The following is a 27,828-nucleotide window of genomic DNA, read 5'->3' as shown; positions in this document are numbered from 1 at the left end:
TCCCGCCTGCGCCGCGCGCGGTTCCGCGGCCGCCCCGGCGGCGGGTGCCGGCTGAGGGAGAGAGGGAGCGGTGCCGGTGGCCCCGTCCTGCGGCTGTGGAGCCGCTGGCTGCCGCCTCGTAAACGGTGCCGTTCCCTTCTCCGGTGGGCATACCAGCACCCTCGTAAGGAGAAGGCGGCGTGGTCCCTCTCCCGGCTGCCGTGTGGGCAGCCTTGGTCGCCCTCAGTACCCGTTGCTGCCGACACAGCAGCACTGAACAGGGGGTATAGGAAGGCTGGAGAGTATTTTGGAGAGAGCGCCGGTGGGATTGTGAGGAAGGGGTGCTGATGGCGGGAGCTTGAAGCCAGGAGGGCTGTGTTGGGCAGTGTGCTGTCACACCCTGGAGTGTGGCCTTAGTTGGCTGTGGGGGCACTGATGAGACATGGGCACCCTGGTAATGGAACCGGTCAGGCTGTTTCTTGAAGCTTAGGAGATGACAGTGGTCAGTGCACAGTGACCTGGGCCATAGCCTGGTCGTGTTTGGTGTCCTTTTCTTGCCAGCTTGGGGAATGCTCGGTCCGGGGGGATCGGGTGGATCTGCATGCATGTGTGTGTTTTTCATGAATTCTTTTTTGCTGAAGATTTCAAGGGATGGAGCAGTAATTGTGTAGGAGTAATCCTAAAGAAACTGAAAAAAATCCCTACTTGAAATTCTTTCAACTTGTGCTTAAAATTGGATGCTTGAGGCACTAACCACATGTGCCGGCCCACAGCATACAGTCCTCGGGGGACAGAGTGTACACTGCTGCCATGCTGGCGTTGCACTGTTACCCAGATTCCTCTCTCTAGGATGTTGATCCATTTGTTCTCCTGAAGCCAGTTGTGTGAGCTCCTACAGGAGATCTTCCTCATCAGCCCAATGATTCTGTGTCTTGTGTATTACTAGGTGGCTGAATCTGTTTTTAAAGATTTAAGTGGCGTTTCGTATTGGTCATCTACAGCGAGGACAAAGGACGCTTCATAGAACAGAATCTGTAAGACAGTATTTTGGCCTTAGTAATTCTCACTCTAAATTCAGCAAAGTAGTGCTTCACGTGTGAGATTCTACATTCTAAAAAAACGCAGACGTGGATAATACACAAATAGAACAGCACAGAAGAGCACGGTCAGCCTCCAAACCCAGACTGTAAACTAAAATTGTAGTTGTGAAAGTTTTGTCTTTGGGAATCAGCACTGATCTTTTGTGTACAGAGATGTACATGACTGGAAATAAGTGTTTGCAAGATCAACACCTTAAGTGAGTGCTAAAGGAGGTAACATCAGCACAGGAAAGCCAGATTTTGAAAAGGGAAAAGGTGTGGCCAAGTTTCACACTTTTTAATAGCTATGAGACTTCTCAGATAAGAGAGATGCTTAAGTTTTACTTTTTGTAAGCTGATTATAGCTGTAAAATATATAGGGGAGGTTAAATGCAAGCTTTAATTTCATGGGTTAGGGAACTGGGCAGTGGAATAATTCACTGAGAAAAGGTAACACTAGAACATTCTTCAGGAATTACTTCAGGAATGTAGTATGCTTCAGCTGTTGGAAAGAATTTTCCACTGAATATTAAATATCCTTAAAGAATTGCATAGTTTGAAAAAGAGATGCTCTTAATTTTGTATGGCTTTGTTAATATATACCTTTATTATTACTGTGGCATGGCCAGTTCTAATATAATTTCTTCTCAGTTTATTTCAGTGTTTTGATAGAGAATGCAAAGATCTTCTCTTGGAAGATGCATCATGAAATACAGAAAATGAGGGAAGTTGCCCTTGTTTACCTTGACAGAAGTGGTGGCCTTCAGAAATTTGTGCACGACTGCAGAAAATACAATGGTATTATTCACTCAATAGATAGTCTGTTAAATTGATACATAATGTTACACAAATCTCTGTTGTTTTTATTTAAGATCCTTTTTGCCTCTACAGACTCAAAACAAAGTTATGCTGTTTATCGTTTCATTATTTCAATAAATCCTTCTGATATTGCTGAATTAGATGCAACTCTTGGAAATTACATTCTTCATAATCCCATACAAGCTGCACAGATATTTCAGTCAGTAAGTACATATTTATAAACAAGAGTAGACAAAAGTACATTATATTTTAACTAGATTTTCTTTTCTAAAATGAAGGTGTTTTTTTTTTAATCACAGGTATGCTTCATAGCTATTAAGACATTATCGTTAATTGAACAACTGCAGACGGAGGCTCAGGTGAGTCTGCATCATTTTCCTCCATGTAGATCTTAAATCTTCTAAGCATGAAGTATTAATTTATTATTTTTGTATTAACTTTTCAGTTTTCGTTTTCCCTTTGGTTGTACTATTATTTGTAATTAATAATAGCTGGAAGTCTCACCCAACCATATTGCAAGAATTTTGAGATAATTAGTAGGAAACCTAATTTCTTTTACACTTCAGGCATTTCAGTATTTTTTTCTAATAGCTATATATCACATTGTGTGTTTGTCCATGTAAGTAAAGCAGTTTTAAATTAAAAAAAAATAAAATACAGTATTAATGTAATTGTGTCTCTTGTTAGATTAGCATACTGCTGAAGCCAACACATTTGCCATCTTTACCAAGTTATGTTATGAGTTTTTCTGCATTTCCTTTTGATTACACATCTCAAAGATTTTATATGTCTGAAGGAATAGCAATTGCAATGGGAACTGTAACAAAATATACACAAGGAGCAAGATTTCTTTGTACTGAGGAAACCTGTCCATTTTCTGAAGGTAGTAAAAAAGGAAAAAAGACATCAGTACTATTTCAAAAGCTTTTAAATAATTTTGATAACAGATTAAAAACCTAGCATGAAACAGCGTTTTCCTATGCGGTCTTATTATGCGTACATTTTTGTAATGAGCACGGCATGATTTTATCAATTGAAAGCGGGGGACCTTGCCAGTGGTTGTTCAGCATTATTAAATGTTTTGGGAGCATAGCTATGCCAGCAATTCATTTTCCTAATGCTGAAGATGGTTTATATGAGAAAAGATATGTTGCCAATATAATTTAATAATTATCTGCAAGAAAAAATGCTAAAGTAGTAGAATACTTTGTTTATTGGAAACTGTGGTTCTGTTTATATAAAAATACCACAAAACTGTATGCTTAATTAACTGGCAAAAGCTTCTAGCATAGAACGAGTTTGCTTTAAAGAGTAGCTGACTTCTACGGAACTACTTTGAGTAGTATTACTGAACTGCTTGTATTATTGCAGGATTAGGCCTTAAGTATTTCAAAGGCTGTTTTTTTGCTTCTTCCTGTAACAGAGACCATAAAATTATACATGAGATGCTAGATCCCAAAGTTAGGAGACTGCAGAATAAATCATAATGATGTCGTTAGGAGGGCAGGTATTTGATAACGACTATCTGTATCCCCTGGCAGGCAGAAGTGGCACCGGCTTGCTCCCTGCTGCTCAAAAGGCCAGGCCAAGCTGCTCTGCCTGGGAATGTTTTGCAGCCGGAAATTCTGCCATCTCGTGGGCTACTTATCATTAACGATACAGATCATTTTAGTGACAGCGTGGTGGTCAAAAGTATGCTCATCCGAAGAAACACATACTAAATGTGGAATTTCATTGTCGGTAGTTTAATCACTTCTGTTCTTAATGGGAAATTTAAAATGAAAACCACGTCCTCATTTTAAATGTTTAGTAATTGTTTTTATTTTTTAAAGGGTTTAGGTACATAAGAGTGCATCTGCCTGGAGCTACAGAATCTGCCACAGTGAGGAATGATTTTGTGTGTAGTATGTGTTCTTCAGCACTGCAGGAAGACGTGAAATTTAGAGTACTTGGTGGTAGGATCTATATAGTTTTATTTTTTTTATCTGTTACTTTCCTACTTCTCTTACACAATAAGTAAACAAAACAGTTAAGTGGAACAAGCCCCACCCCCACCCCCAGCTGTACTGTTTTCAAGATAACTAACCTTTTCTTTGCCTTTATTTTGAAAGATAAACAAATAGTTGAAATGATTGATACAAAAGTTCTTCATGCTTTGAAAGGATATTCCAATGATAAATCACATTTTAGGATTCAGACATTTACAGTTTTCTTGAGAGGTAAGCTGCATTTTGGAGTTTTGTTAAGATGTTTTAGAATAATAATCCCTTGCATTTTCCTTATAGGCTCATTTCTCTGGATAAAATTGTGAAAGTCATAATTTTTATTGCAGTTCTTCAATAGAATTGGGGGGTTGGGGGGGGAAGTACATCAAATTAGCTAAGTAACTAAACAGTGTACACAGGTGACTGAAAAGTGCACATGGCAAAACTGTTGTGTTTACTTTTATACCTTCATTTAAATAAAATCCCCTGGCCAGCTCTGTAGTATTGCATTCTGACCTTACCTTATTTTTCCTCCTTTCTACTTCCTTTGGTCATACCGTTTTGTACTAACTTAATGCATTTTTCACATCCTTCCTCGGTCTAGCTGTTTTCCACGTTTCATCAGGTTTTTTGGCTTCTGCTACTACTACTTGCACTGCAGACATCAAATAATTTCTAATGTGAATATCCAACTAAAATCACAACTCACCAAAATGCTTTTATTAATTGTTTTTTTAAAAAAAACAAACGCTGCCATTCCAAAAGTCTATGGAATTATATGGTTCATTTCTGGAAAACTAAATAGAAAAAAATTAATAATAATATTATAAAATAATAAAATTATAAAACACAGTCTATGGTGAGATGCTGTGAGTTATGCATGTGTTAAATTTTGACTGGCTTCAGTGATCAATGAGGTTAGACAGGGTCTCACAGCTGACATTCATGTTTGGTTGGACCTAACTCACATTTCCAAAACATAAATGTGAGATTTTTTTTAAAGATGCACAGAAATACAGAGGTTCCCAAAGCTATTTGTGTGTCTTTTAAAACTCTGTTTAATTTGGATCTCCTTTTTATTGTTCTTTTCTCTGACACTTTACAGGACAGTAACCATCAGTTATGTTGTCACCAAAAGTTTCAGAGTAGGAATGCATACCTGCAAACAACTGTCCATTTTCTTTTCAACACAGAACTAAATGCATTATCCATTTTCTTTATCAGGAATTTACTTTTCCTCACCCAGTATGCCTTCCTTATCTGTTGCACTAAATAATTAAATTGTATACTTCATTTTAGTCTAGTCCATTATGTGAGCCTGGCATCCAGCTGTTGTTTTCTGCATTTAAATCATAAAATTGAACCATTCAGAATGTGAGAAAGTTTTCTGACCATGTCTCTAAAACTTTTTATGCCCTAACACATCTGCAAGTGTTGTCCACCCACACCCTTTTTTTTTCCTTCCCAATTTCTAGATGAACTGGCCAATAAAATGAAAATAGGAAACCACTACAAGATTATAGGAATTCCAGCTTGTGTACAAAATGGCTTACAAGCTACAGCATGTATAGAAGTCAATAGTGTACAGCTCTGTAAGCCAATTGGTAAGAAAGTTCTAGTAAAATTTGACCAAAAAAGTTGGAAAATCTTCTGGAACAAAATCCGGAGAATTTGTAGTTTTCAGTTATCTAGGAAGTCTAGATTATGAAACCACTCTGGGACTTTCCTTTTACAGTCTGAAATGTATGCTTACTGTAATTTGAAAATGTTGTCTTTTGCCTGCTTTCCATGCGTTGGGAAACGACATAATTATTTGCTGCAGTTCTTCAACTTCTCTTTCCAACTTCTTCTATCCATTGGTACTTCAAGGTACCTTGAAATCACACCTTAAATGAACCTGGTATTTCAGTTTGTTACTCCTTCGTACTCCCATCAGTTTTAGCAGATCCTGTCTGCTACCTTTTTAGTAGTAAAACTAAGTGTCAGATGTTTACATTCTGAATTGGCACTTAATACATAAACATTTGTTCTTTGTAAATTTTGTATCAAGACTAGAATGGTGATTTGTTCTAGTATATCTGCATGTCTCTTATTAATAAGTGTTTGTTAACCTGTACTTTCTTTTCACTAGGCCCTTCTTTTGTCAGTGACAATTTTAAGCATCTGCTCTCACTGACTTCAGGTTCATGCTGGAGGTTTACTGCCATCCTTGCCAATATCTTTGCTTCTGAAGTTGTTCCACCAGGCACTTACAATACTCTTAAACTCGCAATATTGCTGAGTCTAGTACAGACGTGTGAAAAAGAAAATGCGGATTATCTGGATCTGTTGATCATGACAAGTGATACGCTAGTAATTGATAGGTAAAGAAATTCCTTCCTTTTCATGTACATTTAGAATTAAAAATGTGAGTACTTTTAAAGATAATCAGATCGGTCTTACATGAAAAGCTAGAGACTGTATTTTAAAAGGATATACAAGGCTCCAACTTTGTAAAAATACCCAATTTTTATCCCTGGGACATTTTTATTTATTTCAAGTGATAAATCTAGATCAGAACTTCACTAATAATAAAACCCCTTAACACTCTCATAATATCAGTAAAATTTTAACACTAGCACTGCTTAGCAGAGCTCAAACAAGACATTCTTCGAAAATCAAAGCTAAAGACTGTCCCAGAAGCTGGCAATGGTAAGAGCAAAGGGCTCTACTTTTCAAATCCTGTGTCACTTTAAGCCTTTTCATCACCACTTCCCAGCTGGCAGCATTTTCAGTTAATAAGCAGTGTGTAAATAGATATTTACATGTTTATCACTTTTTTTCATAAACACTATAGTGATAAGGTGTCAAAAGTCTCATACATCTTTACTCAATAGCATAAATCCAGCTGTTGTTGCCTTTAACAAAATGTTTTTTCTGTATTTATGTATTTACCCCTTTATACAACTATAAAGTGTTAACATAATTTCACATACACTGCAGAGAAGTATAATATGCCCAGCTTTAAATTTACATTAATTTAAACAAAATTTCTTTCTCCTTCCCCAACTCAAAACAGGGCTTCATTTTGAAAAACATCTTCGAAAACGGCATGAATTCCATTTTCATCTGAGAGTTCTTCAACAAATTAATATTTTTTGTTGTGGAAAAAAGTATTTCAACTATTTCAAATTTAGCAGTAGAAATTAGTTCAAATTTGAAAAAAATGTGGGCTTCAGGATTTTTTTCCCCCAAGTTAAGAGTAAGATTCCAAAAGAGAAATCATAGGAGCACAGATTGTTCTAAGAATCAAAATGTCAAAATATTGAAACAGTTGCACACTGTAAATCTTGGTCAGTACTGTCATTTGTACTATCTTGCATATATACATAGTATTTAATTGTCAGTAGCTTTTTAAAGTAGGCATTTCCTACATCATATTTCTGTTGGTATGATAGCCTATTTACTAATGCTTACTAATTTTAATTAATAATTTTATCCCAAGTATTAATAGTAGGATAAATTGTTCTCTGACATCTTAAATTCATTAGTTGCCTTTGAGTGTGGCACCAGACAATTTGCAACCTCTTTGTGCCAAGGTACATCGTGCAGGGGATGAGAAATTCTATACCTGCTTTCTCAAAAAGAATTGGCAGGGGGGGCAGTGTAACCCAGGCAAGCAGAGCTTGCAAGTTCCCAGCCTTTCCTTTCTTCCCAGATGGCCAGGATTACTCATCCTCTACCCTTTTAAATCACTGGGAAATTTTCTCTAGAATAGGAAGAGGAGTTAACAATATGGGGTTAAATTATGGGACTTCTTTGACTTCCTAGGAATTACTTCTATTGCAAACCATTATTTGCTCTGTGTTAAATCCACGGCAAATAGTCCTGTTGGCAGCTGTTGAAGGCTTGGGCTTCTACCTTTGTATTCAGTTACTCTAAACAGGTAGTTTTGACACTGATTTTATGCTAAGGTTTTTTGTTGTCGTTTCTAAGTCTTAACTATATATAAATACTATTATAAAGTACTGACAGAATTATTTAATCTTCTAGGCTTCTGAATTACAGCGTATGTCTTCTGCCTCGTGGCATACGACACCCACCTTCTAGTGAAATTTTTCCTTCAGTGTCCAAAGATAAACACGGATCTGGAAGTGCTACTATTCAAGCTTGCAGTGCTGTGCTGGCTCAGGGTGGTATCTGTTACATAGGAGACTTATCTTCATACAAAAAGGATAAACTTGAACTTCTACAGTCAGGTAATCTCATACCAACTACAAATGAGGGGACAGAACGAAACAAACATGCAAATTCATGGCTAGGTTTCTTCCCCAGCTCATGGCCCTCAAATGCTGCAAAAATCTAGAAACTGTTTTTAGTGAGTCTGTGTAAGAAACAAGGGACAAAAAGCCAAGGTCCTATAAACTTAATTTGCTACACAGGCTACAGAGATCCATTGATCATGACAATTCAGTGAAACACATAATCGTGACTGGTTTCAGTAGTGTGCGTGTGACTAGAATTTATAGTTAAACTAGATCAATTATGTAACTAACGGCCATATTTTGTCTTTCCTAGTGATAGAGAGCAGAACAACAACAGTGTTCATTCCTGGGAAGAAGTACGGAGAAGAGGCTGACCATCAAGTTACTATTTCAGTTCAGACCAATTTTTGGTCTTTCGTAGATGTGGATTCTTCCTCCAAGAAACATATACAAAGGAATAACTTCTTAATTGGACAGATGGTAAAGCACATGCCTTGTTATGGCAGTAACTGTGCTGTATCAATCATCTGTGTTCATGGTTATTTCAACTTACAAAATAATGAAACCAGTCAAATTTTAGTATTTCCCAAAACATCACAATTTAAGTGACTTTAAATCAAGTATCTTCTAAAATGAGCTAGCTTTACCAAAAGTAGGTATTGTTTTATTCAGAATAGCTTTTGACAACTACTATACAAACAAAAATTTACTGCGTATATTACAGGTAATTCATTAGATAATCTTGCAGGATTAGTATTTATGGATATTGAGCATGTCAGATTGAAAACAAACCAATGTTCCTACAAGTCAAAAGTAGGAAAATAGTAACCAAAATAAAGTTTATTTTCTTTTTTGGGGTCTCTTCTTTAGGATACAAGTTTGATTCCATCTAACCTTTTAGATGTTTTTGGGCTTTTGATATATAATGAGTTTCCTTCGTGTCAACTGTCTTCTCCTCTTGTACATCACATCTTGAAAAAAGCCATTAATCCTGAAGCCATGCTGTACAAAGTCTCACAGCAGTTCAGAATGCAGGATTATCAGGAGGTAATCAATACTATCCAGTAATTTAGAAACACATTATACTTGGGAATATCATATTGTTTCTGGAATCAGAAGGTTCTCTTCACATTCTGTTTGCTTATTTTAAAACCTGTTAATACTCACTTTCTACCTTTCCCCCCACCATATTCCCACTAGCACTAACAGGATTGTAAAATTAGCTTCAGTTCTTTGAAAGGGCCAACGTAATAAATTCAGTTTCATCTTGTTTCTGAAAATCATACCAGATTAACATTTATGTGAGAACAGATCTCCAAGTTTACAATCAGTAGTAAAAGTTAATATTCCATTCTAAATAAACTGTCAATATCTCCAAGTATAATTAGCAGGTTATTCTATTTAGTATCTGAGATCTATCCTTACACATAGCTGAATGGTGACAGCTGTTTTTATAAAAACTATTGATAGAATATACTGTCCAAATTATATTACTATTCCACTGGCATATTAAAAGGTATGAAAAATGCAATTTCTTTTATTTCCCAATTAAATACTTAAAATGTATACCCTCTTTCTAGTTTATTTTGTTTGCTAAGAATCTTCCTGTCGAACTGAGTTCAGGCGCAGAAAACCTCATTCAGGGCTACTATCTTGCAAGTCGCAGAGTGAGAAGAGATTCTAGTCATGGATCAACATTATCAGCATCTGCACTAAAAATTCTGTATGTCCTACTTTACACAGTAAACACATCTATGTTCCAAACAGAAATTATGCTAACCTGCTACAGAGCTTGTTAAATGAAAATCTAGACAAGACTCTTGAAAGTTAAAAGTGTAAAGAATCTTATTTACCATTTATTTTATATATTGATGTTGGGGGAAAAAAACCTTAAAAGAACTTTGCCAGGCAAAAAAGTGATTGAAGAAACAATTATCACTATTAAATCTATCTAGAAAAACAAAAATGGGATTTAAATTATCACATTTCATATTATGCAAGCAAAAAAAAATTTTTTTTAAAAATATATAATATCAAAGAGATATTATGCCAAGTTCCACTGCTTTCATAGCACAAGAGTCATGCATATTACTATGTACTTTGTCAGTGACAAGTATAACTGCACAGTATTTGTGGGATGTTTGCACAGCTAAGTATGGCAGAATAAAAAAACCCCAACACTCCAGTGTTAACTTTTCTATTTACGGAAGTGCTTGAAACAGGGCATTCTTTATTTTTGACATGTTTGTATTAATCTCTTAGGATTTCACTGTCTAAGGCTCATACTAAACTAAGTTTAAGGAAGAAGGTACTAGAGGAAGATGCACTGATTGCCATCTTGTTACTTGAATCATCTCTTACTTTAAAACATGGTAAATAATGCAACTCAGTCTTTAGTATTGGGTACATAGTTTTCATATTTTGTCAATTTGAAAACACTTTATACCAATTCATTGTGATAATAGTTCGTTTCAAATCAAAGTCCAGAATTTCCACTGTTGAAGACTGGTATCAGAAAACTCTTTCAGTTGACTTTCCCAGAGTCTCTCAGTGCGGTGTGTAATTAGGCCACAGGCCAGCAACAAACCTCCTTCGTTTATGCTGGCTTATTTGAGGCATTGCTTCTCTAACAATGGTCCAGGTTAAACTAAACAGTTCCCCTCCCTGGGGAAACAAAAGACAAGAACTGGCTTTTTTTTTGTTGTTATCTAACATCAGTTACACTTGTTCACACACAAATTTGGCAGTGGGACAAGAATGTTACCCATTTTTAAGTAATCTGTCAGCTTTTTTCTCCCCCTTCAAAGTCCTGGCAAAAGTAAAGTCTTTAAGTCTTCGTTTCTTCTTTGCTTAGGCAAGTCCGCATTCTGTGTACCACCAAATCCTGTATTTCCATTTGACCTCAGTGATGAAAACTCCCTGCAACAGAGAGATAGTTACCTCATGCAGTGTCACCATGAACTGCTGAATTTTATTGGTGCATATGGCCCAGGAATTCACATTAACACTAAGGAAGAGTGAAAACTCCACTCTGTAAGTAAAGCTTGAAACCAGCTTTTTGAGAGACTGCACTTAAAAATATCCAACTAATAAAGCTTCTGAGATTTTTGTAAGACAAGAAGTTGCTAAAAGTTGCTATTTTGCTAAAGAATAAAGCACAGCTGACAAGATATAATTACACATTTTGTGACAGTGTTGTTTGAAAGCAGGAGTGATGTCTTCATCCTGGGAGGCCCTGGCTTCAGAATAAAGCCTCAACCTGAACTTCCCTTCCTGGCTACCACTGTTCATGCACAGTTAAGTGAAGAGTAAAGCACGGTTTTTAATAAGACTACACCTAACAAACCAGGAGTCTAGAATCTAACATTTCATTTCAACTACATGAACGCTGCAGTTTTTCTTGTTGCTTCTATTCAAATGTATCAATAAGGGGGAAGTAGTTTTAAGTACTTAAAACTTTTCATAGCGTAAGGCAGCTTTCTTAAATTATTCATGCTCTATAAATTTAAAGATGTATCACCATAGTGCTTGATGTTCTTTATCTTAGTTTTACATAACAGCAAAATATTAGACCAGGATGTCAGTGTGCTCCTGCAATCTGAAAAGATATAGCAGAACTCCATGGATGAGGGGTTGAGGCGGGGAAATGGTATTAGATGACCCAGTAAGTAGGCAGCTCAATGAATTCAACTCTACCTCACTGCAAAAAGAAGTATAAACAATGGTGTGGTAGAAGATGAGTACGCTTCTCCAACTACAGACTTGCAGCAGAAAAATTGTAGACTTCATGTCAAATCTTGACAAGCTGAATACTGACAGGTTGGTGTGACTCCTACCCTGGATGTTGTACAGCTGGATCACCATGCTACTGCTCACATAGCCTCAACAAAAAACTAGTCACTGAAAACAAAACCCCAAGATTTTTTTCATATGTCAAGCTGCATCTTCAAGGTAAGGTAAGCAGCTGGACAAGCTGCCACCACTAACATTATAAACACTCAGACAAGATGACACAAGTTTTAACCCTTGATTTATTCAATTTTGATCAATTGGTACACAAATATTCATACTAAGTTCAAAGTGTCCACAAGGCCACTTCCCCTTCTAAAGTAACACTCTCCCCTGAACTTCATTAGAGCTTTATTTACGTATTTTTACTGAACAGCTACTCTCCTGCCTTACTGCTGAATCAAGCAGTATTTCTGAGGAGCTGGCAGGGCCATGAAAGCATTTCCAAGTGCATTAGAATTCCGCATTTCAGGATGCTGTTTTCAAGCTAACAAAAAAAAATACTCAAAATAAGTTAGTCATTTTTCTGTAATCTTATACAAAATTATTTACTTTAATGGCATTTCAGATTTAAAGGTACACATCAAAAACTGGTCAGATGGGTAAACAGCTAAGATTTCATCGTTATGCCAGCAAAATTAGTTCTAGAATAGACTTAAATAGAATTTCTTTATAAATAATCACTATTTTTCACAAGCCACATTAAGGACTGTATAGCCTTAGAAAAAAATTTCTGCAAGAGCACAACTTGTTATCCTTACCTCTCCTCAGTTTCTTCCCTGATGTTTTAAGCAAAAGTTAGAAGACTAGTAGCAGTACCACAAGTAAAAGACAGCAAAGTAGTCCAGAAGTGTCCTTGGCTAACAGGCCACACCTTCAGCTGATGTAAGCCAGCACTGTCCCAGACAGCAAGTGTGGCCAGTGCAGGCCTTCAGCAGCTAGCAGTACAGCAGGACTGTAGTGCTCCAGTAAAAAACAACTTACCGTCTTTTAACACCCTTACTTCTAGAAGTGGACGGAGTCTACTGTTGGTTGTATGGTGCCTACACAAGGCTCGAAGCCAGTGGGTCATCTGATGTCATAACACCTTTAAAAGAATAAATATTTAAAATGAGAAACAATGGTAGCAAATCAAACTGGGAAAATCCTACTAATTAGCTGGCACATCAGATGCAAACTGCTCATCATAAAATTCAGTTGGGTAAACGGCAAAGAGTGATCATCATCATTATGCCAGCAACCGGTTTCCTGCTTGCAGGAAGACTGGTGCAGTATTTTCCAGGTTATCAAACACAAGGGCATCTGTTAAGCTTGTCTGAAGAGCTGCACTTCTGTAAACTGAAGTAGAACCTTCTTTTTAACTGTTAAACACAGAATGGATTCAAGATGGCCAGGAACAAGATAAAAAAAAGCTTTCTTGAGGCACAAAAATGCAGGTCCCTCCCTGTTGTTGCATTCAAGCCCCAGATACCAAGTACCTTTCTAGAAGTTAAGTTTGCTGCCATAGATGCCTTTCTTTCTGAAACATATTTCAACAGATACAGTTAAGTGCCAGCAGGGATGGTGACTGAACACATTATTTTTAGTCACTTCCAACTAGCATCTGTTAATTGTTCAAAGCAGAAGTCTTGTTTCTCTGCCCAGTTAAAAACTAGATACTTTGATACTTTACAAACCTCTCCCCACTCCCCCACCCCTAGCGATTCCTTCAGGCTTCTTGGATTGTACCTGTTTTGTTCTGGTGAACAAATCTTAAGAGCTTTTATCTGTCATCATACTTTTTGTTAGAATTTCAACCTCTTAACCCTACATACAATCATAGCCCATTGTTCCACCTGTAACTTTACAAGCCATAAACCCGCTTCACAACTCTAGATTGAGATTTCAGGAAGCTTTCCTTGGCATTTTTAAGTACAGTAAGAAATAATTACTTCCATAGCTCCAGAGTTCATGTGACACCTTTCTGCTTGCAAGGTAACAGTGTGGCAGAGTCCAGACGGAAGATTCCCAAAGCCAGTAACAAACTCATTTCTTCACTTCCTGCCTAAAGCCATGAAAAGAAATAAAAGATGTTTGATTCTGAGAACACCACTGCTGAGCTAGTAGCAGAAAGCATCAATACTTCCCTGGGGACAGTAAGCCAATCACAGAAATATCAATGTACCAGGCAGCCTCACTGCTGGCTTTGTCATTACCTGGGGAGAAAAACTACAGATGGCATCAGCCGAGACCGGGGTTAAACAGAGGCACGGCCGTTTTACCTAAAGCAAGCTCCAGTCTGCAGAATGACTGATTGCAGGACTATTATGCTGCTCCTAATGAACAGCAACAGTCGCTGGGGAGAGTACCACCCCAGCAGGGTACAGCCTTTAACCCTAGCTCACGTACTGCGCCCTGGGGAACTTGCTGACATGTTTTCCTATCAGTTGAAGGAAGGTCAGCACTTACAGTATGGTCCTGGCAGAAGAGCATTACCACAGGGACCGCAAAGACCCCTGGGTCCTGTCCCTGCCAGAGCCTGCTGTTTTGGATCCATGCCTACAACCCAAAAAGGGCAGTCAGGATCACCATACAACACTTAGCAAGATTCCCCAGAGGAAAGAAAAGGTAATTTATCTTTAGAATTAGGACATGCATTTGCCGATGAAAAGGATCCATCATGAAAACCAACTCTTTTGATAGCCCATCTGTCATTCCTTTGAAGACCTGATGAACCAAGTTAACTCAAAAGTAGCCACCACAGCTTGCTGCTGGAGTGGCACATAATCATTAGGTCCACCTTAACCTCACAAGGCACACACACGGCTCAGACAGCCTTCACGGCTAGACAGCATCAGCTCAAACTGGGCAATCCAGCATCCAGCCTAAGCCAGCTGCTGGTGCGCTTGGGCAACCAAGACAGCGTAAGACTGTCACAGCAGCGTGGCAATCACCTGTCTGTAAAGCGATGGCTTGCACCGTTTAGAAAAAGTGCCAGCAGTCCATCCCTTAACAGTTTCCGATTATATTGCTTTGAACTGTCAGGATTGGATTTCTTAAACAGTAGGGGGCACAAATAATTCCTGTGAAAAAGAGGACATCAGAAGTCACTCTGCTGCTGAAACGGGCATGCGCTTGCACGGAGGCGCGGCTTGGAGGCTGCGCAGCACGCCGCAGGCCGGGCGGCTCGGCCCCGCCGCCGGGGAGGCAGCCAGCGGGGGCCGCACAGCCACCCGGCGCCGCGGGGATACACTCGGCGGCCCCAGCTACCGCGCCCACACCGGAGGCTGAGGCGCGGACGTACAGCCCGGAAGCCACGAAGCTGCCGCACACGGCCAGACCCCGCTACCGCCCCGCCGCCAGCCGCTGCCGGGGGCGCTCGGGCGCCCGTCGCCTTCACGGGAGCCCCGCCGGCGGGCGCCCGCTGACAAAAGCTCCCGCAAACGCGGCCCGGGCCCCGCGGCACACCAGCCTCAGCCACCCCGCAACCCGGGTGCGGCGGGCCGGTTCGGCACCCCCCGCGCGGCGGCTCCGCTGCCGACCCCGACCCCTCACCCGCTGCTCACGACCGCAGGGCGCGCGAAAGAGCGACTCCCCCGCGCGATGCCGTTAAATAGGGCGCGCGCCAGGGGCGGGGACAGCGCGCGGCAGCGCTGCGCTTTCCGGCGGGGCGGGGCCTGTCAAACCGCGCACGCGCGGGCCGGTGCCGGGGTCGCGGTAACGCTTGGGGGGCAGCGCGCCCGTCTGGCCCGCCCGTGTCCCCGCCGCGGCCCTGCGCCTCGGCCCCCGGCCTCGTGAGCCCCGGGGGGCAGCCGCTGTCACGGTGCCTTGGGTGGCGCTCGGCCAGGAGAAGCGGCGTCTTGAGTTGGGCAGCGGGAGGCCCGCAGTGGCGCGTCAGTGCAGAGCGGTGGGCGAGGGGGCTGCCCCCCCCCCCCCCCCCCCCAGCGCCGGCCGCGCTGCAGGCGCTGTGTCGGGCCGGCGGGGCTGCCTCGGTGCTCGCAGTTCCACCGAGCAGATGCAGTTTGCTCCAGGTGGGCTAGGAGAGCAAAGGGGACCGCGGCGACGGAAGGGCGTTCGCCTTCTTTTTGGTGTGTGGTGCACACAGCGGTGTTCTTGTAACATGCGGTGGTTTCAACCTTAAAGTGCTTCTGTTCACACTGCATGGCTATGTAGGAGTCAAAGCCACGGAAAATTCATCTCTTTGGTGGTGTCTGTGGCTCACACAAGCACAGTGAGTACTTTGTCCCGAAGGTCTCCAAGGGAGAGAGGGGTGATTGGCCGGGGGGTGTTAGGAGAAAGCAATATATGGCTGGAGGGCACAGTGCTGTAGTGTATGAGGGCGAAAAATGTATGCATCGGGTTTTGCATAGGCACGTTATTTGCATATGGATGCGTGAAGTTTACCTGTCCCATCCCCCGGAAGGAAAAGCTGTGATGACACTAAATTGAGGTTCGCTAACATCTTTTAAGTTACTCCGCGAAAAAAAAAGAGTTCCCTTTGACAGCAATGTGTGAACATGGTAGAATTTCTTTGGAAACGCATGCACGTTTCCAGTGCCAAGTGTCAAACTTGTTTTTCAGTATACAAGGATATGAACTGTTCCTAAGAAACATTCGATCCAAACATCAGGTTTGAAGCAAATGGGTTCGGAGGGTCTGTTTTGATCCTGGTGTAAATTTCTGGAAGAAGGAGTGCTTGTACTGGTTGAAGGAAATGGGTTGCCTAACCTGTTGTCTTGGTTCTGGTGGAAAAGGCATTAAAAATTTGCAGCTGATGCAGAATGATCTGTCTCGGGGGGGGGAAAAAAAATCCCAGCTCATATATATGGGGAGATCTCAAGTGAAAAAATGCTGTTGTAGTTGTGGATGTTCTTACTGGCCTTTAAAACATCTGTAAATTGCTGCTAAAGGCATTGTTGCATATGCGCCCACACCAACTGCAAACGTTGTGGGTACAAAGTAGCTACATGTTTGCTGCTCCCCTTCTCTGGCTGCCTTCTGAGTATTGTAGATATTCCACCTTCATTGTAGTAAGTCTTGAGTAGAGGTTTTCTCCATGCCATCCATAAAAACTTCCCATGTTTTTAACCCTTATTCCTTTCCATTTTTCATGCTTACTTCATGGATAAGCAGTCAGAATCTTTCAATTGCATTTAAGAGAAGTCTTTAAAAACTGGGGGGGTGTGCCTTCCCCCCCCCTTTTTTTTTTTCTTTTGCTTGCTTTCTTGAATGCTGTCCCTTCCAGCTATATTATTTAAGAGCCTATGAAGTAACCATATCCTCTGTGCTAGGTAAGAGCATGCAATTGATGCAAAACATAATCACATTTTGTTTTTCCCACACAATTTTGTATGCACGATTCACATGCGGTTTGTTCTTATGATCAGATTGTGGCTACACAGTGGCAGTTCGAGGTTTGACAGTGACTTCTGGCTGAGGTTTTGCTTGCCCTTTTTTCCCTGACCGGATGCCATTCATTTAGATCTTGGTTACATACAAAGCTAGTCTGAATTCTCTGTGCTTCAGTGTTGCTACTTGGCATTTGATCAGTCTAAAGTGTAATCTTTATCTTACATCCTCTTGTACAGCAAAGTACTCCGGGAAATCCTCACTGTTCTGTCACCCTTTCATCTTACTTAACTATCTTCACCTTTACAACTCCTTCGCATGGCCTCATTAAAAGTCCAAATACAAACAGCTGTCCTAATAATAAGAGGTTGTGCTAACCACTTTTTATTACTGTGGAAACTAAGTACAGTTCTTTAAGAAGTCACTCTTTATGAGTAGCTACTTGTCTATGCAAACTGCCCTTCTCTAAGGTTTGGTTTTGTTTTCCCACAAAATGCAGTAGCTCATGGACTAGTGTTTTAGCTATGTCATTATCTTCTAAATAAACCACTTACAATTGTAAGTAAGAAATATATGCCTAGAAGAAATAAATATATTAATTGTATTTCAAATATTTTAAGTATATTTACTAGTTAATAGAGTAATCTTAAAAAGCGCAGAATCCAACTCTTTCTAAACAGTACTGGACATGTGCCATGCACCTCTGAAAGATGTTGTAATTCTGACTCAACACTGATACCAATAATTTTTTTTAATATATATAAAGGTAGTTCTTGGGAGTATTTTTGTTTTCCTTTTTCCTAGATATAATTTTAAAATTTAAACAATGAAGTCTTCAGAAATAAGTTACAAAAATGCAGAATATTACTTCTAGAAACTGTCAGTCCTGTACAATGAGAAACTGACACAGATTTTGCAATTCTGTAAGTATATAACGTCCACTGAATAATATTTAATAAAATGTTTACATCAGCAATAACTATATGAGAAGTACAGTGTTTTACAGAACAGATACATCGGATGGCATTTGTGCATTTAGTTCAGGTTTTCTTGCCTAAATATAGATGTTTAAGTGAACAATGTGCTACAAACAAGCCAACTCTTTGGGTTCATTTGCTTCAGTGCACAAACCTACTAAAAGACAAGATAAATGAACCTTCGTATCTTGAGCAGACAAGTAGCTGTAGTGGGGTAACACTTACACGTTAAAAACTCCATAACGTGCAACACAAGTGTATGGATCAATACCAGCAATAATTAACATACAGAGCAGTTTGTGTCTGTTGCAGATAGTGCTGTATGTATGCAGGATAGATTTAAGCACATTATTCCTTGAGGTGAACGTGCATCCACGTTTTCAGGAATAGCTACATACATTTAAGATTATCCAAAGGGTGAAGCTCTGACCCAACAACTGCCGCTGGTGGGAATTCTGCCATCAGATTCTGCAGTAAAGAAAGTGCATGCGATATTTCGATTGCTATTTTTAGACTTGCCCTTTGCTTTTCACCCAAGCCCGTACTGTGCCGTACTTGGCCAGTGCTGCATTGCTCCTTCTCTCCCCTTTCTCCCAGCGTCCCTATTCACCACTTGTCCCGGCAGGGACAAGGTCACCTATTCTGCCAGCAGCTCTGCCGTTGTGGCTGCCTCTCGTGTTGGTGCTAACAGGCAGCTGCCTTCTCCTAATTCCCCAGTTCAGATTTCAGCAACCTCCTCTATGATAGAAACCAAAGATACATCACATTAACTTAATGAGGTATTAATTACATACAAGAATCAATCCCTTCTCCTCTACAAACAGTATTTCAGGAATTATAGTTTGTCTGTAGATACGATTTTTTAACTTAAATATATATATAAGGTGTAATAAATATTTTTTTTAAGAGAGAAGGGAGATTAGATTTGTGAAGTTGATGACGTTTCTCCTTGGTTTGCGCTGTCTCCTTGTGCCGAGTGAGTCAAAAACTGTCCTGTAGCTCCGATGTATAACCTGGAACGCATTGGCCACTTCTGCAAGAGAAGAGACAAGCACAGTGCTGAGACACCTGGGACCTTTGCAGTCTGAATGCAGTTCTCAGCAAAGCTTTAAATGTTGACAGACTCACAATACAAGAAAACAGGAAGCCGTTGCCATCACCAGGAAATGCCTGTTTTGTCATTTGTTGGAAGATGTTGCTAGCTCAGCCTGGGTATTTTCTTTGGTACCTAATTGTGAGGCACAGCTCCCAAACACCCCATGACCCAACAGGCAGGAGCAGGCCATGCCGATCAGTCATCGTAGCACAGTTTGTACCATAGGCGCTCTGTTAGAATAAACCAAAGCATTCCCCTTTACGGTGCCAGGGATACAGCAGGGATACACCGGCACCTGCAGAGATTGCAGCCCTGTGTGCCTGCCCATTTGTGCTGGCTGGCCACCACCACACCAACCGCAGCACAGGGGCTGCTAAGAGCTGTGCGATAAAGAGAGAATTTAATATAATCACTCCTCAACAGTCTTCAGCACTGACAACTTCTTGTTCTTTGTCAGCTCCAAAGATTTCAGATTAGACTATTCATCTTTCCGTTCATTGATTATTGAAATCATCAGTTAGACTGGCATTAAATATCTATTCTTATTGCTCATGTTTCTTAACCTGAGCAAGTTAGTTACTGCAAACGGCCCTGCAGTGTGACTCAGCTGGGTGCCCTTCTCCTAGGAGGAAGCACTCAGCTCCAGTTTGGTGTGCTGATTTCATTATTGGAGGTGCGTGTTTGAAAAGACAGCTTGCCGTAGCCCTCCGATGCAAAAAGACCGGTAACACAGCCAGCATGTTGTTCCAAAAAAATACCATTTTTTTTAAGACACTTTTGGGAACAAGCTGGCACCTCTCCTGTGGGGAACAAAAAAAACCCACGCGCTCTAAAAACTAGAGGGGCTTAATACTGCAGTTAAATCTCAGCACTTTTACTTAAAGACACAAAGCAGCTGCATATTCTCATTTGGAAGGACCATACGATCTCATTATTTTTATTTCAAGTGGAATGTTACCAGTTTGTCACCAATAAGATATCTGAATCCAAAGTCATTAACCATATTTTTGTTTGGTGTACACACAACTGTACTTGGATACTTTACTTTCCTCACTGTTTGTATTTACTCTGCTTGATATATGAATGTAGTTAAAGTCCTTATCTGTACTGGTTGTCTCATATCCTGCACTTTGGGGTTTTTGAGGCATGTACTATGATTAGTCTGTGACACTTCCATTCTAGTGCCAGCTAAGTTTAATTTACTACCAGGAATATTAGAAAGATTGGTTAGATAGAATCTCGAAACTACACACAGGTAAATGGCTCACAACTAAGATCATAAAAAGTAATTGCTTAAATGAATCCAGCATTGCCGTATTCCAGTAGCCTGAGAAGCGGGCATCTGAATCATTTAACTGCTGTAATAACTATTTGCAAGTATTTTTCTGCCAGTAATAGTTGGCAGCTGATAAAAAATGTACCATAAGAGACCTGTGTCCTTTCACTCTGACCAAGAGAACTAACAGAAGCAATTTGAACTTATTTTGAAATACATCACAATATTTTTTCTTAAGTTATAGCCATCTCCTAATTGATTTAAAGGTTTTTCTTTCTTAATGAGCCTGCTAATCATTTCAGTGGCCTCAGAAGCCTGTGTTCACATCATGATTTTTTTAGGGCAACCAACACTGTGAACAAGAAACTTTCTGTGAATTAGTCACTTTATAGGAATTAGAGATTACTTCACAAATTAATCTTAATTAAATTATTCTGAATCCATCAGACTCTTAAGGGAAAAAAAAAAAAGAAAGAAAAATAAAACACCCCAGTGCTCCAACTCACTCCCCGAGACCAGAGCCAAAGAAAATACAGCTTGGTATTTGAGTCCCATCAGTCAGCGAGCAATGCATTTTGAAAACAGCTTCCAGTCCCAGGTCCTCTCCAAGAGGAGTGCCCCTTTCTCGTCCCCTCTGCATCACCATGGTTTTGGGGGTTTGTTCGTTGGTTGGGGTTTTTTGTTTTGTTTTGGGGGGGGATTTTTTGGTTGGCTTTGGGGGTTCTTGGTTGTTTTTTTTCCAAAGGAAAAAGCATATACCAACTAGACAAAATAAACGGATCAGAAAAGCACTTTCATAGAAGGAATTAACACGTGGCCAGTAACTAATGCCACTTTCCATACCTTGGCTGCCTCAGCAGGACAACCAAAGCAGGCCCAGCCATGGCTGGGGTCGCTGCCATGGGACAGCACATCCCCTCAGCCACACACATCCCCTACAGTGGGTTCTGATGGGTTTGGCGGGGGATCACCAGCATTTCCACGTAGGGACAGAGGTGTTGCCTTCTGCCTTCACTTCCAAGGGACCAAGCCCCACTGGGTTAGGGCCTACGCTTATTTGATGTCTTTGTGCAAAGTCCCTGAAGCTGGAGGGACAAAGTGCCAGGACACTTGCATCACAGCCCTCACACCTAGACGGGATGGTTAGTCTAGGCAGTCTTTTCATGTAAGTCTTTTCATGCTTGCAAGGTAAGCAAGCATGACAACTTTAGATTCATCTAAGTATCGAAGACCAATGTACTTCTTCACCGAAAGAAGGTGGCAGCTGCTCCTCAGCTCTCCTACCTTGACAGGGTGGAGGTATCCATCCCCTCTCAGGGTACCCAAGCCCTCTCCTGGTGACTCTTCCTCATCCTGAAGGCTGCGAGTGAGGTGTGCAATATAGGTGGTGGCCAGGAGGAGTACATCCAGCTTGGAGAGCTTGGTGTCGGGCGGCACAGAGGGGAGAGTCTTCTGCAGCTCGAGGAAAGCGTGGCGCAGGGTTTGAACCCGGCTGCGCTCTCGAGCGGCATTAGCGGCAGCGGGTCTCCCGGGAGGCCCCCCAGCCCGCTGCCCAGCCACCACGGGCGGGCAGGAGTTGCTACCAGCAGCAGAAGGCAACAGGGAGCTGGACTCTGCGCCTGGGCCGGAGATCTCGCTGCGCTCAGCTAAGTGTCCACAGTCCATCGGTGACTTCCCTGGCAGGGAGGGTCCTGCAATCGACAAGAGCATCTCTAAAGCCAGCCGCTGCGCTGCACCAAAGCAAACGCTTTCTAAAGACACAGATTATCAGAAATGCAAGTGCTGCCCGTGTCAGGAAAAGCTGGGACGCAGCTGTGCAAGCTGCGTTCCTGCCCCTTGCTGACAAATTTGATATCAAACACAGGTACAGGAACAGAAATTAAAGTCTTCACAGAGACTGGTATTTCGGTGTTTGGGGTTTTTGGTTTTTGGGGGGTTTGGGTTTTTTTGGTTGGGTTTGTTTTTTTTTTGGGGGGGGGGGGGGGGGGGGTTGGACAGTATTACACAGAGCACTTTCTGTCACTCATAGCCCAGACTACTGAGAAAACCCAACAGGCAACACTGAGCAGCACTGCCACAGTGGTTTCCATTTACAACCAACTAAAAATTAGGCTAAATGCAATTTTTTTTTTTTAAATCCTAGAATCATTTAGGTCGGAAAAGACCCTTAAGATCATGGAGTTCAACCGTTAACCTAACACTGCTAAGTCCACCACTAAACCATGTCCCCAAGTACCACATCTACACATCTTAAACATATTATTTCTATAATTCAGGATGTGGGACTGTCTGTACATTTTTTATTCAGCTGCAATCATTTTATCAACAGTCTTCTAGGTGACCAGTGCTCCGTGGATTACAGAAAGAAAAATACCATTTTCAGATGCAGCAGTGAGTGGAGCCACAGTACATGGGACTGAGTTTTTTGAAGGGCAAAACTTGGTCTATGATTTTAAAGGATCAGGAGCAGACTTCTCCTGTCCTCCCAACTCTAATGTTACTCAAACATTTATTTCCATGCTTATCCTTCATATTCTATATTTTCAAACTTTAAAAGAATCTTGTAAGCTGTATTTTGGCCATTGGGGGGCAAGAGAACCTTTTGAAAACAACAGCAAAAAAACCCACTTCAGAGCAAAGCTGAAAAGAACGACCACGGTGTCTTTTCCCAACTTTCAGAAAGTCAGCTCTGCCTGCAATAAAACTCACAGTCCTTTAATTTATTCAGTTCCACAGGAAAATGCAATTCAATCAACGTTCCCCAAAGCGCAGCACTTCTTTGCTGGAATAATACCTGATCCTGTTGTCCTCAGCCCAGCAGCCCTTCGAGGTGTCTCAGATCCCAGCTCTCGCGTGTCAGCAAGCAGCTGTTTCTGTGATGGCCCAACTAGACAACAAGGGCAAAAACAAGTTATGAAAGCTTTCAATTTCATTCAATTACAATGTAATTTTAAAAATGTAAATATAATTGATGCACTCAAGTGATGAAAGATCAAAATTTACAAAAATCAGGCCTTGATTTTGCAAAGCATTTCAACCACATGCTGAAGTGGCCAATAATGGCAAAAAATGCAAGACAATGAACACACTCAACGATGTCTTGCAGAGAAGAGGAAAGGTTTCTAAATAATGCTTTTTGCAATGCTCTAATGTGATGGTATTTACAAGACATTATTACTTTGGGTGGTTTATTCTGATAAATTTGCTGTTAATCGGGCTTACAGCGTTTTCTCAGGTAATGTTCTCTTAAATAGCAGTACAGTTTAGATTGAAATGATTTGTAAAATACTCTGTGTGCATTATAACTGTAAACCAAAGGAACAAAACCTAATTATTCTTTTTTATTGTGATATTTATAACCAATAAAAAATAAAACTCACATTAAGTCTACATGTGCTTGTCTTGAGTGAGGGCTGAAAAATGGTCCTTAAGTTGGCTATTTCTCTTAATTTAAAATAGAAAAGGTCCCATGTGCTTGCTTTCTTGGTATTTTCTTGTTGTGTTAAGTCACAGTCAGATCTGGATGCATTTTAGTGGGGAAAAAAATAAAAAATTATTGCTATTGCACAGTCAAGACAATCACGAAAACTGGCAGAAGAGTCTATCCTTTATCAGCAGGATTTCTCATTTGCCACCTCACTGAAATCCCACTGAAACGAGGAAGTATTCCCCGATTACTAGAAAAATCCACATCACCCAAGGATACAGACAGACTGGGTTAGTAGGAATACCTGCTCACCCACTGAAGTACAGGACTAAGGCTGGTTTATCCATAGTTTTGATTTTGCTGTGTTGGTGTATAACTAGATTTAGAACACTAATGACTTTACGTGACACACAGTACACAGAAATGCACATACCTAAAAAATTCATTTCCTTGGACACCCCTTGGAGTAGGAGCTTCACATCTGTATCAGATGAAATCCTGGGCCTACGGGAAGGGGGGGGGGGGGAGGGGAGGGAAGGCAATATTTCAGCTGTGGAAGTGTGGTATTTCACTCTGATTTAATAGAATCAGCATCAGATTTCCCATCAAATGCATACAGCAAATAGCCCAGGAAAATCCACAACATAGAAACACAGGTATGTGCGCACAGGTAGCCAGAACACGGTGGTTCCCATGCCACAATCATGTTTGTTACGCAGCAGGGCTGGGGAGCACCACCCCCTCACCCCGGCGTGGTCAGGATGCATGCTCGGTAAACCAAGGAGGCACCCAAACATCTCGGTCCAAAAAACCTGTTGCTGAGAACTGAAGTAAATAAAATGCCTCTGGGCAACACTCAGTTTCCATGTAATCTCCTTGATTTTTTTTTAATTTTTTTTTTAAAAAGAGGTCTGGTGTTTTTTTTTTTTTTAATAATTGCAATAATTTTTCCAAACATCCACTTGGTGCCTGGCATGCAGACAGACCTGGAAACGGGTGTGCTAGTAAAAGTATTTATATTATTTCTAAAGCATTTTTATCGCAGCATTTCTAACGCTGGCAGATGTGTTCATGTTTTTATGTGACATTACAAAGACGCGATCAGTTTGAAATCTAATTAGTTTACCAAAGAAAGCAGCACAACACGTATTTCAGTCCTATATTCTGTGTGAATGAGATGGCGATGAAGGCAACCTGCCCACACAGACAAGGAGAAGATGGAAAACGCCAGCGCGGGGTGCGCGAACTCGAAAGAAACGGGCGGAAACCTCAGAGAAACTTGTTCGCAGCCGCTTCAGGTGTTCCTCGGGGGGGCGGATTTAGTGGATCTGTGCCGGTTCGCATCGCTTTTACGAAGACCTTGCCCTCTGCCTGCCTCCGGTAACGGAAGAAAATACTTTCCCCGGAGCCGCGGAACAGGGCGCACCAGATCCCGCCGCTGCGCAAGGATGCGCGGCCCCGCATCTCCGCATCGCGGCCCCGCATCCCCGCCCCGCGGCTTCCGAGCGACCCCGCGGCCCCCAGCCAGGGGTAGACTTACCGCTCCCGCCCGGAGCGGGTCGGGTCGGGCCTGACCTGGCGCGGTGCGGTGCCGTCTGGTCCCGTCCGCCCGGCCCCGCGGCGCCGTTTATAAGCCGGCGCGGCCGGTGGGTGCCGCGGGGCTGGGTCGCACCTGGCCGCCGGGCTCCCCCCGCCTGCCCGGACGGCAGCGCCCGCCCCTTCCCGGGCGGGCGGGTCATTAATCACGGAGCTGTCGGGGGGCGGCATCGCTTCACGTTCCCCCCGCCCCGGCAGCGCCCAGGGGCCGCCCCTGGTTCCGTGCGGGCTGGGCCGCGCCGCTCGCCCCGCACACGCTGTTTTTCTTGGGATAAAGTCACGGGTTTGCTGGAGGGGAGTAACTCAATCGCTGGGCTGGGGGGCTCCGGCGGCCGTTTGTCAAAGCCCGTCCGCTCTCCCGGCTCCGTCGCCGCATCGCGGGCTGGCGGAGGTTCCCGGGGAGCAGGGGGTCCCCCCGGGGGGTGGGAGGTCGCCCCGGCGAGGCTCCAGCCGCGGGGGCAGCGGGTCAGGGCTGCCCGGGCGCCTCCGGTGGGGGACGGACCCACACGCGGGTCCGGACGCGGCCGGGCCGAGGCGTGACCGGGCGGGCAGGGGGTGACCCGAAAGGGAGCGGGGGGGCGATTAACATGTAGTGCCGTTAATGCGAAGGGACAGGCAAAATAAATAGCGGAGCGTATAGAATTAGCCCAGAACAACATTTTGAACGAAGCCTGATGGTGCGATAACGGGGACACAATAAATCAAGCCTCGGGAGCAGTAGGAAAACAAAGTCTGAGCGATTCGTTACCGGGTTTGCAGCCAAGACAATTAAGGACTTAATCCCTAGCGGTAATTGGGAGTCCCGGGAAGGGATGACCTGGGGGCGGGAGGGACGAGCCTGGTGAGGACCCGGCGGGGGGCGGCGGCGCAGGGCGAGCCGGGCACCTGCCTTCAGCCCAGCCCGCGGGGCCTCTGCGGGCCCCTGCCCGGGACCGCCCGCCGGCCCCGGGGGGCAGCGTGGAGCCCGGCCCGGCGCCACGGCCCGAGCGCGGCACAGCGGCACCGAGGGGGGCTGGCAGGAGCTGCCCGGCGGCAGGACCCCCGGCCCCGGCCGGCCCCTTTGCCCGGTACCCACAGCCCCGCGGAGCCGCCTCTGCGGGGGCCGGGCGGCGGGGGCCGCCGTCGGGCTGTTCTGCAGGAGGTGGCTGAACACCGAAACGCTGCCTCGGCGCTTACCGCCGGCAGCCTCGCAGGGGCCTCGGTTCCTCCGCCGGGGCCGCTCTGACAGAGCTACTCGGCCGGTATTTACCGGGCCGTGATGACGGGCCTCGCCCGCAGCAGGGCCGGCCCGCGCCGGCCGGTGCCCAGAGGAAGGGGCATCGCCCGGCCGCGCCGCGGAGCCCCTGGCACGGCGGCCCCGCAGCCCCGGGCTGCCCCGCGCGGGTCTGACCGCTGGAACCGTCCTGCGGCGAAAACGTCTTGGGAATCCACGGGACAGACCCGGCCCTGCGCGGCCGCCCCCGGGCGCAGACAAGCGGTCCCTGAGCACGTCCGTACCCTCGCGCTGAGCACACCCTGGCTGGCACCGCGGGGCGACACGGCAGGGCCGGCCCGGGACCCCCGGGAGCCGCGGGACGTGGCCTCCAGCCCCGGGTCCCCGCCCGCTCCGCAGCTGCGAACACGCGCTGCCGGGGCTCAGCGCCGGAGCCTGGGGACCAGCCCTCCCGTACCCCGGGGGTGTCCCAGGGCCCCCTGCCCAAGTAAGGTCTGCGCAAACAGGGCTTCTGACGAGGCTGCGGGACCCTCCACCACGTTAATAACGGGCCAGTGTGGCAGAGGGCTTCACCGTCGGTGTCCAAACCGCCCGAGACTTCCCAGCCACCCTAAATTAGCAGCTCGCGAGCGCTGTGCTCTTCTTCTCTGCTCTAATGTAATTAACGACACAAAATTATGTGATTTTTTTTACTTTCCCATTGTACACACACCAAGCTGGGCTTCAGTGCGGGAAATCCAGTGGAAGGAGTTGGACAAGAAGTGGTGGAACCCCATTACTACCTTCTGACAACTCCAAATCCAGCTTCCTGCAGAATGCTGTCGGAGAGACTGCACGGTGAGATGTGAGTGGGGTTTGGAGAAACCACCCTAGCTGCTAATGCTGTTTCCAAAGAAGAGGTGCTTTGGATATATTAAAAAAACACAACAACAAAACCAAATGGATGTGACGGTAGACGTAGTTGCTCTTTGCCCCATCAAGACTTTCTCCCACCAGAAGACTCCTCCCCCGTCGCGGTCA

The 27,828-nt window shown here is 43.4% G+C and overlaps 2 protein-coding genes, 2 long non-coding RNA genes and 1 other non-coding gene across 8 annotated transcripts; 2 read left to right on the top strand and 3 right to left on the bottom strand.

The window, feature by feature from the left end:
* Positions 1-54: 54 nt before the first annotated feature.
* On the top strand, positions 55-11,284 carry MCMDC2 (minichromosome maintenance domain containing 2). The gene is made up of 14 exons (XM_005240924.4): positions 55-1,856; positions 1,950-2,080; positions 2,177-2,236; positions 2,565-2,760; positions 3,710-3,832; positions 3,989-4,096; positions 5,338-5,466; positions 5,994-6,225; positions 7,895-8,100; positions 8,420-8,586; positions 8,977-9,153; positions 9,687-9,829; positions 10,369-10,478; positions 10,961-11,284. The coding sequence occupies exons 1-14, from the start codon at positions 1,757-1,759 to the stop codon at positions 11,125-11,127; spliced, it is 2,049 nt and encodes a 682-aa protein (XP_005240981.1). The 5' UTR covers positions 55-1,756; the 3' UTR covers positions 11,128-11,284.
* Positions 11,285-12,119: 835 nt separating this feature from the next.
* Positions 12,120-15,510, bottom strand: LOC106112714 (uncharacterized). Of its 3 annotated transcripts, none has more exons than XR_008746488.1 (4): positions 15,430-15,510; positions 13,827-13,939; positions 12,899-12,982; positions 12,120-12,382 (listed from the first exon to the last, which is right to left on the bottom strand). It is a non-coding gene; the product is annotated as an uncharacterized LOC106112714 (long non-coding RNA). The 3 variants fall into 3 exon arrangements; XR_003555924.2 differs by lacking the exon at positions 15,430-15,510 and adding an exon at positions 14,829-15,389; XR_003555923.2 differs by lacking the exon at positions 15,430-15,510 and adding an exon at positions 14,889-15,387.
* LOC114013082 (small nucleolar RNA SNORD87) lies at positions 13,053-13,133 on the bottom strand. The gene has a single exon (XR_003555928.1). It is a non-coding gene; the product is annotated as a small nucleolar RNA SNORD87 (small nucleolar RNA).
* A 407-nt stretch (positions 15,511-15,917) lies between the features above and the next one.
* Positions 15,918-21,057, top strand: LOC129784185 (uncharacterized). The gene is made up of 2 exons (XR_008746635.1): positions 15,918-18,146; positions 19,108-21,057. It is a non-coding gene; the product is annotated as an uncharacterized LOC129784185 (long non-coding RNA).
* On the bottom strand, positions 18,140-23,945 carry TCF24 (transcription factor 24). Of its 2 annotated transcripts, XM_055800426.1 has the most exons (3): positions 23,367-23,945; positions 21,857-22,263; positions 18,140-19,233 (listed from the first exon to the last, which is right to left on the bottom strand). In XM_055800426.1, exons 1-3 carry the CDS (start codon positions 23,503-23,505, stop codon positions 19,120-19,122), a joined length of 660 nt encoding a protein of 219 aa, XP_055656401.1. In that variant the 5' UTR covers positions 23,506-23,945; the 3' UTR covers positions 18,140-19,119. The 2 variants fall into 2 exon arrangements, with proteins under 2 accessions (XP_055656401.1, XP_055656400.1); XM_055800425.1 differs by having other exon boundaries at positions 19,103-22,263.
* Between the last annotated feature and the right edge of the window lie 3,883 nt (positions 23,946-27,828).

The sequence above is a fragment of the Falco peregrinus genome, chromosome 3 (assembly GCF_023634155.1).
Source record: "Falco peregrinus isolate bFalPer1 chromosome 3, bFalPer1.pri, whole genome shotgun sequence".
Classification (NCBI taxonomy): Eukaryota; Metazoa; Chordata; class Aves; order Falconiformes; family Falconidae; genus Falco; species Falco peregrinus.
This window is presented reverse-complemented; position numbering and strand designations above follow the sequence as displayed.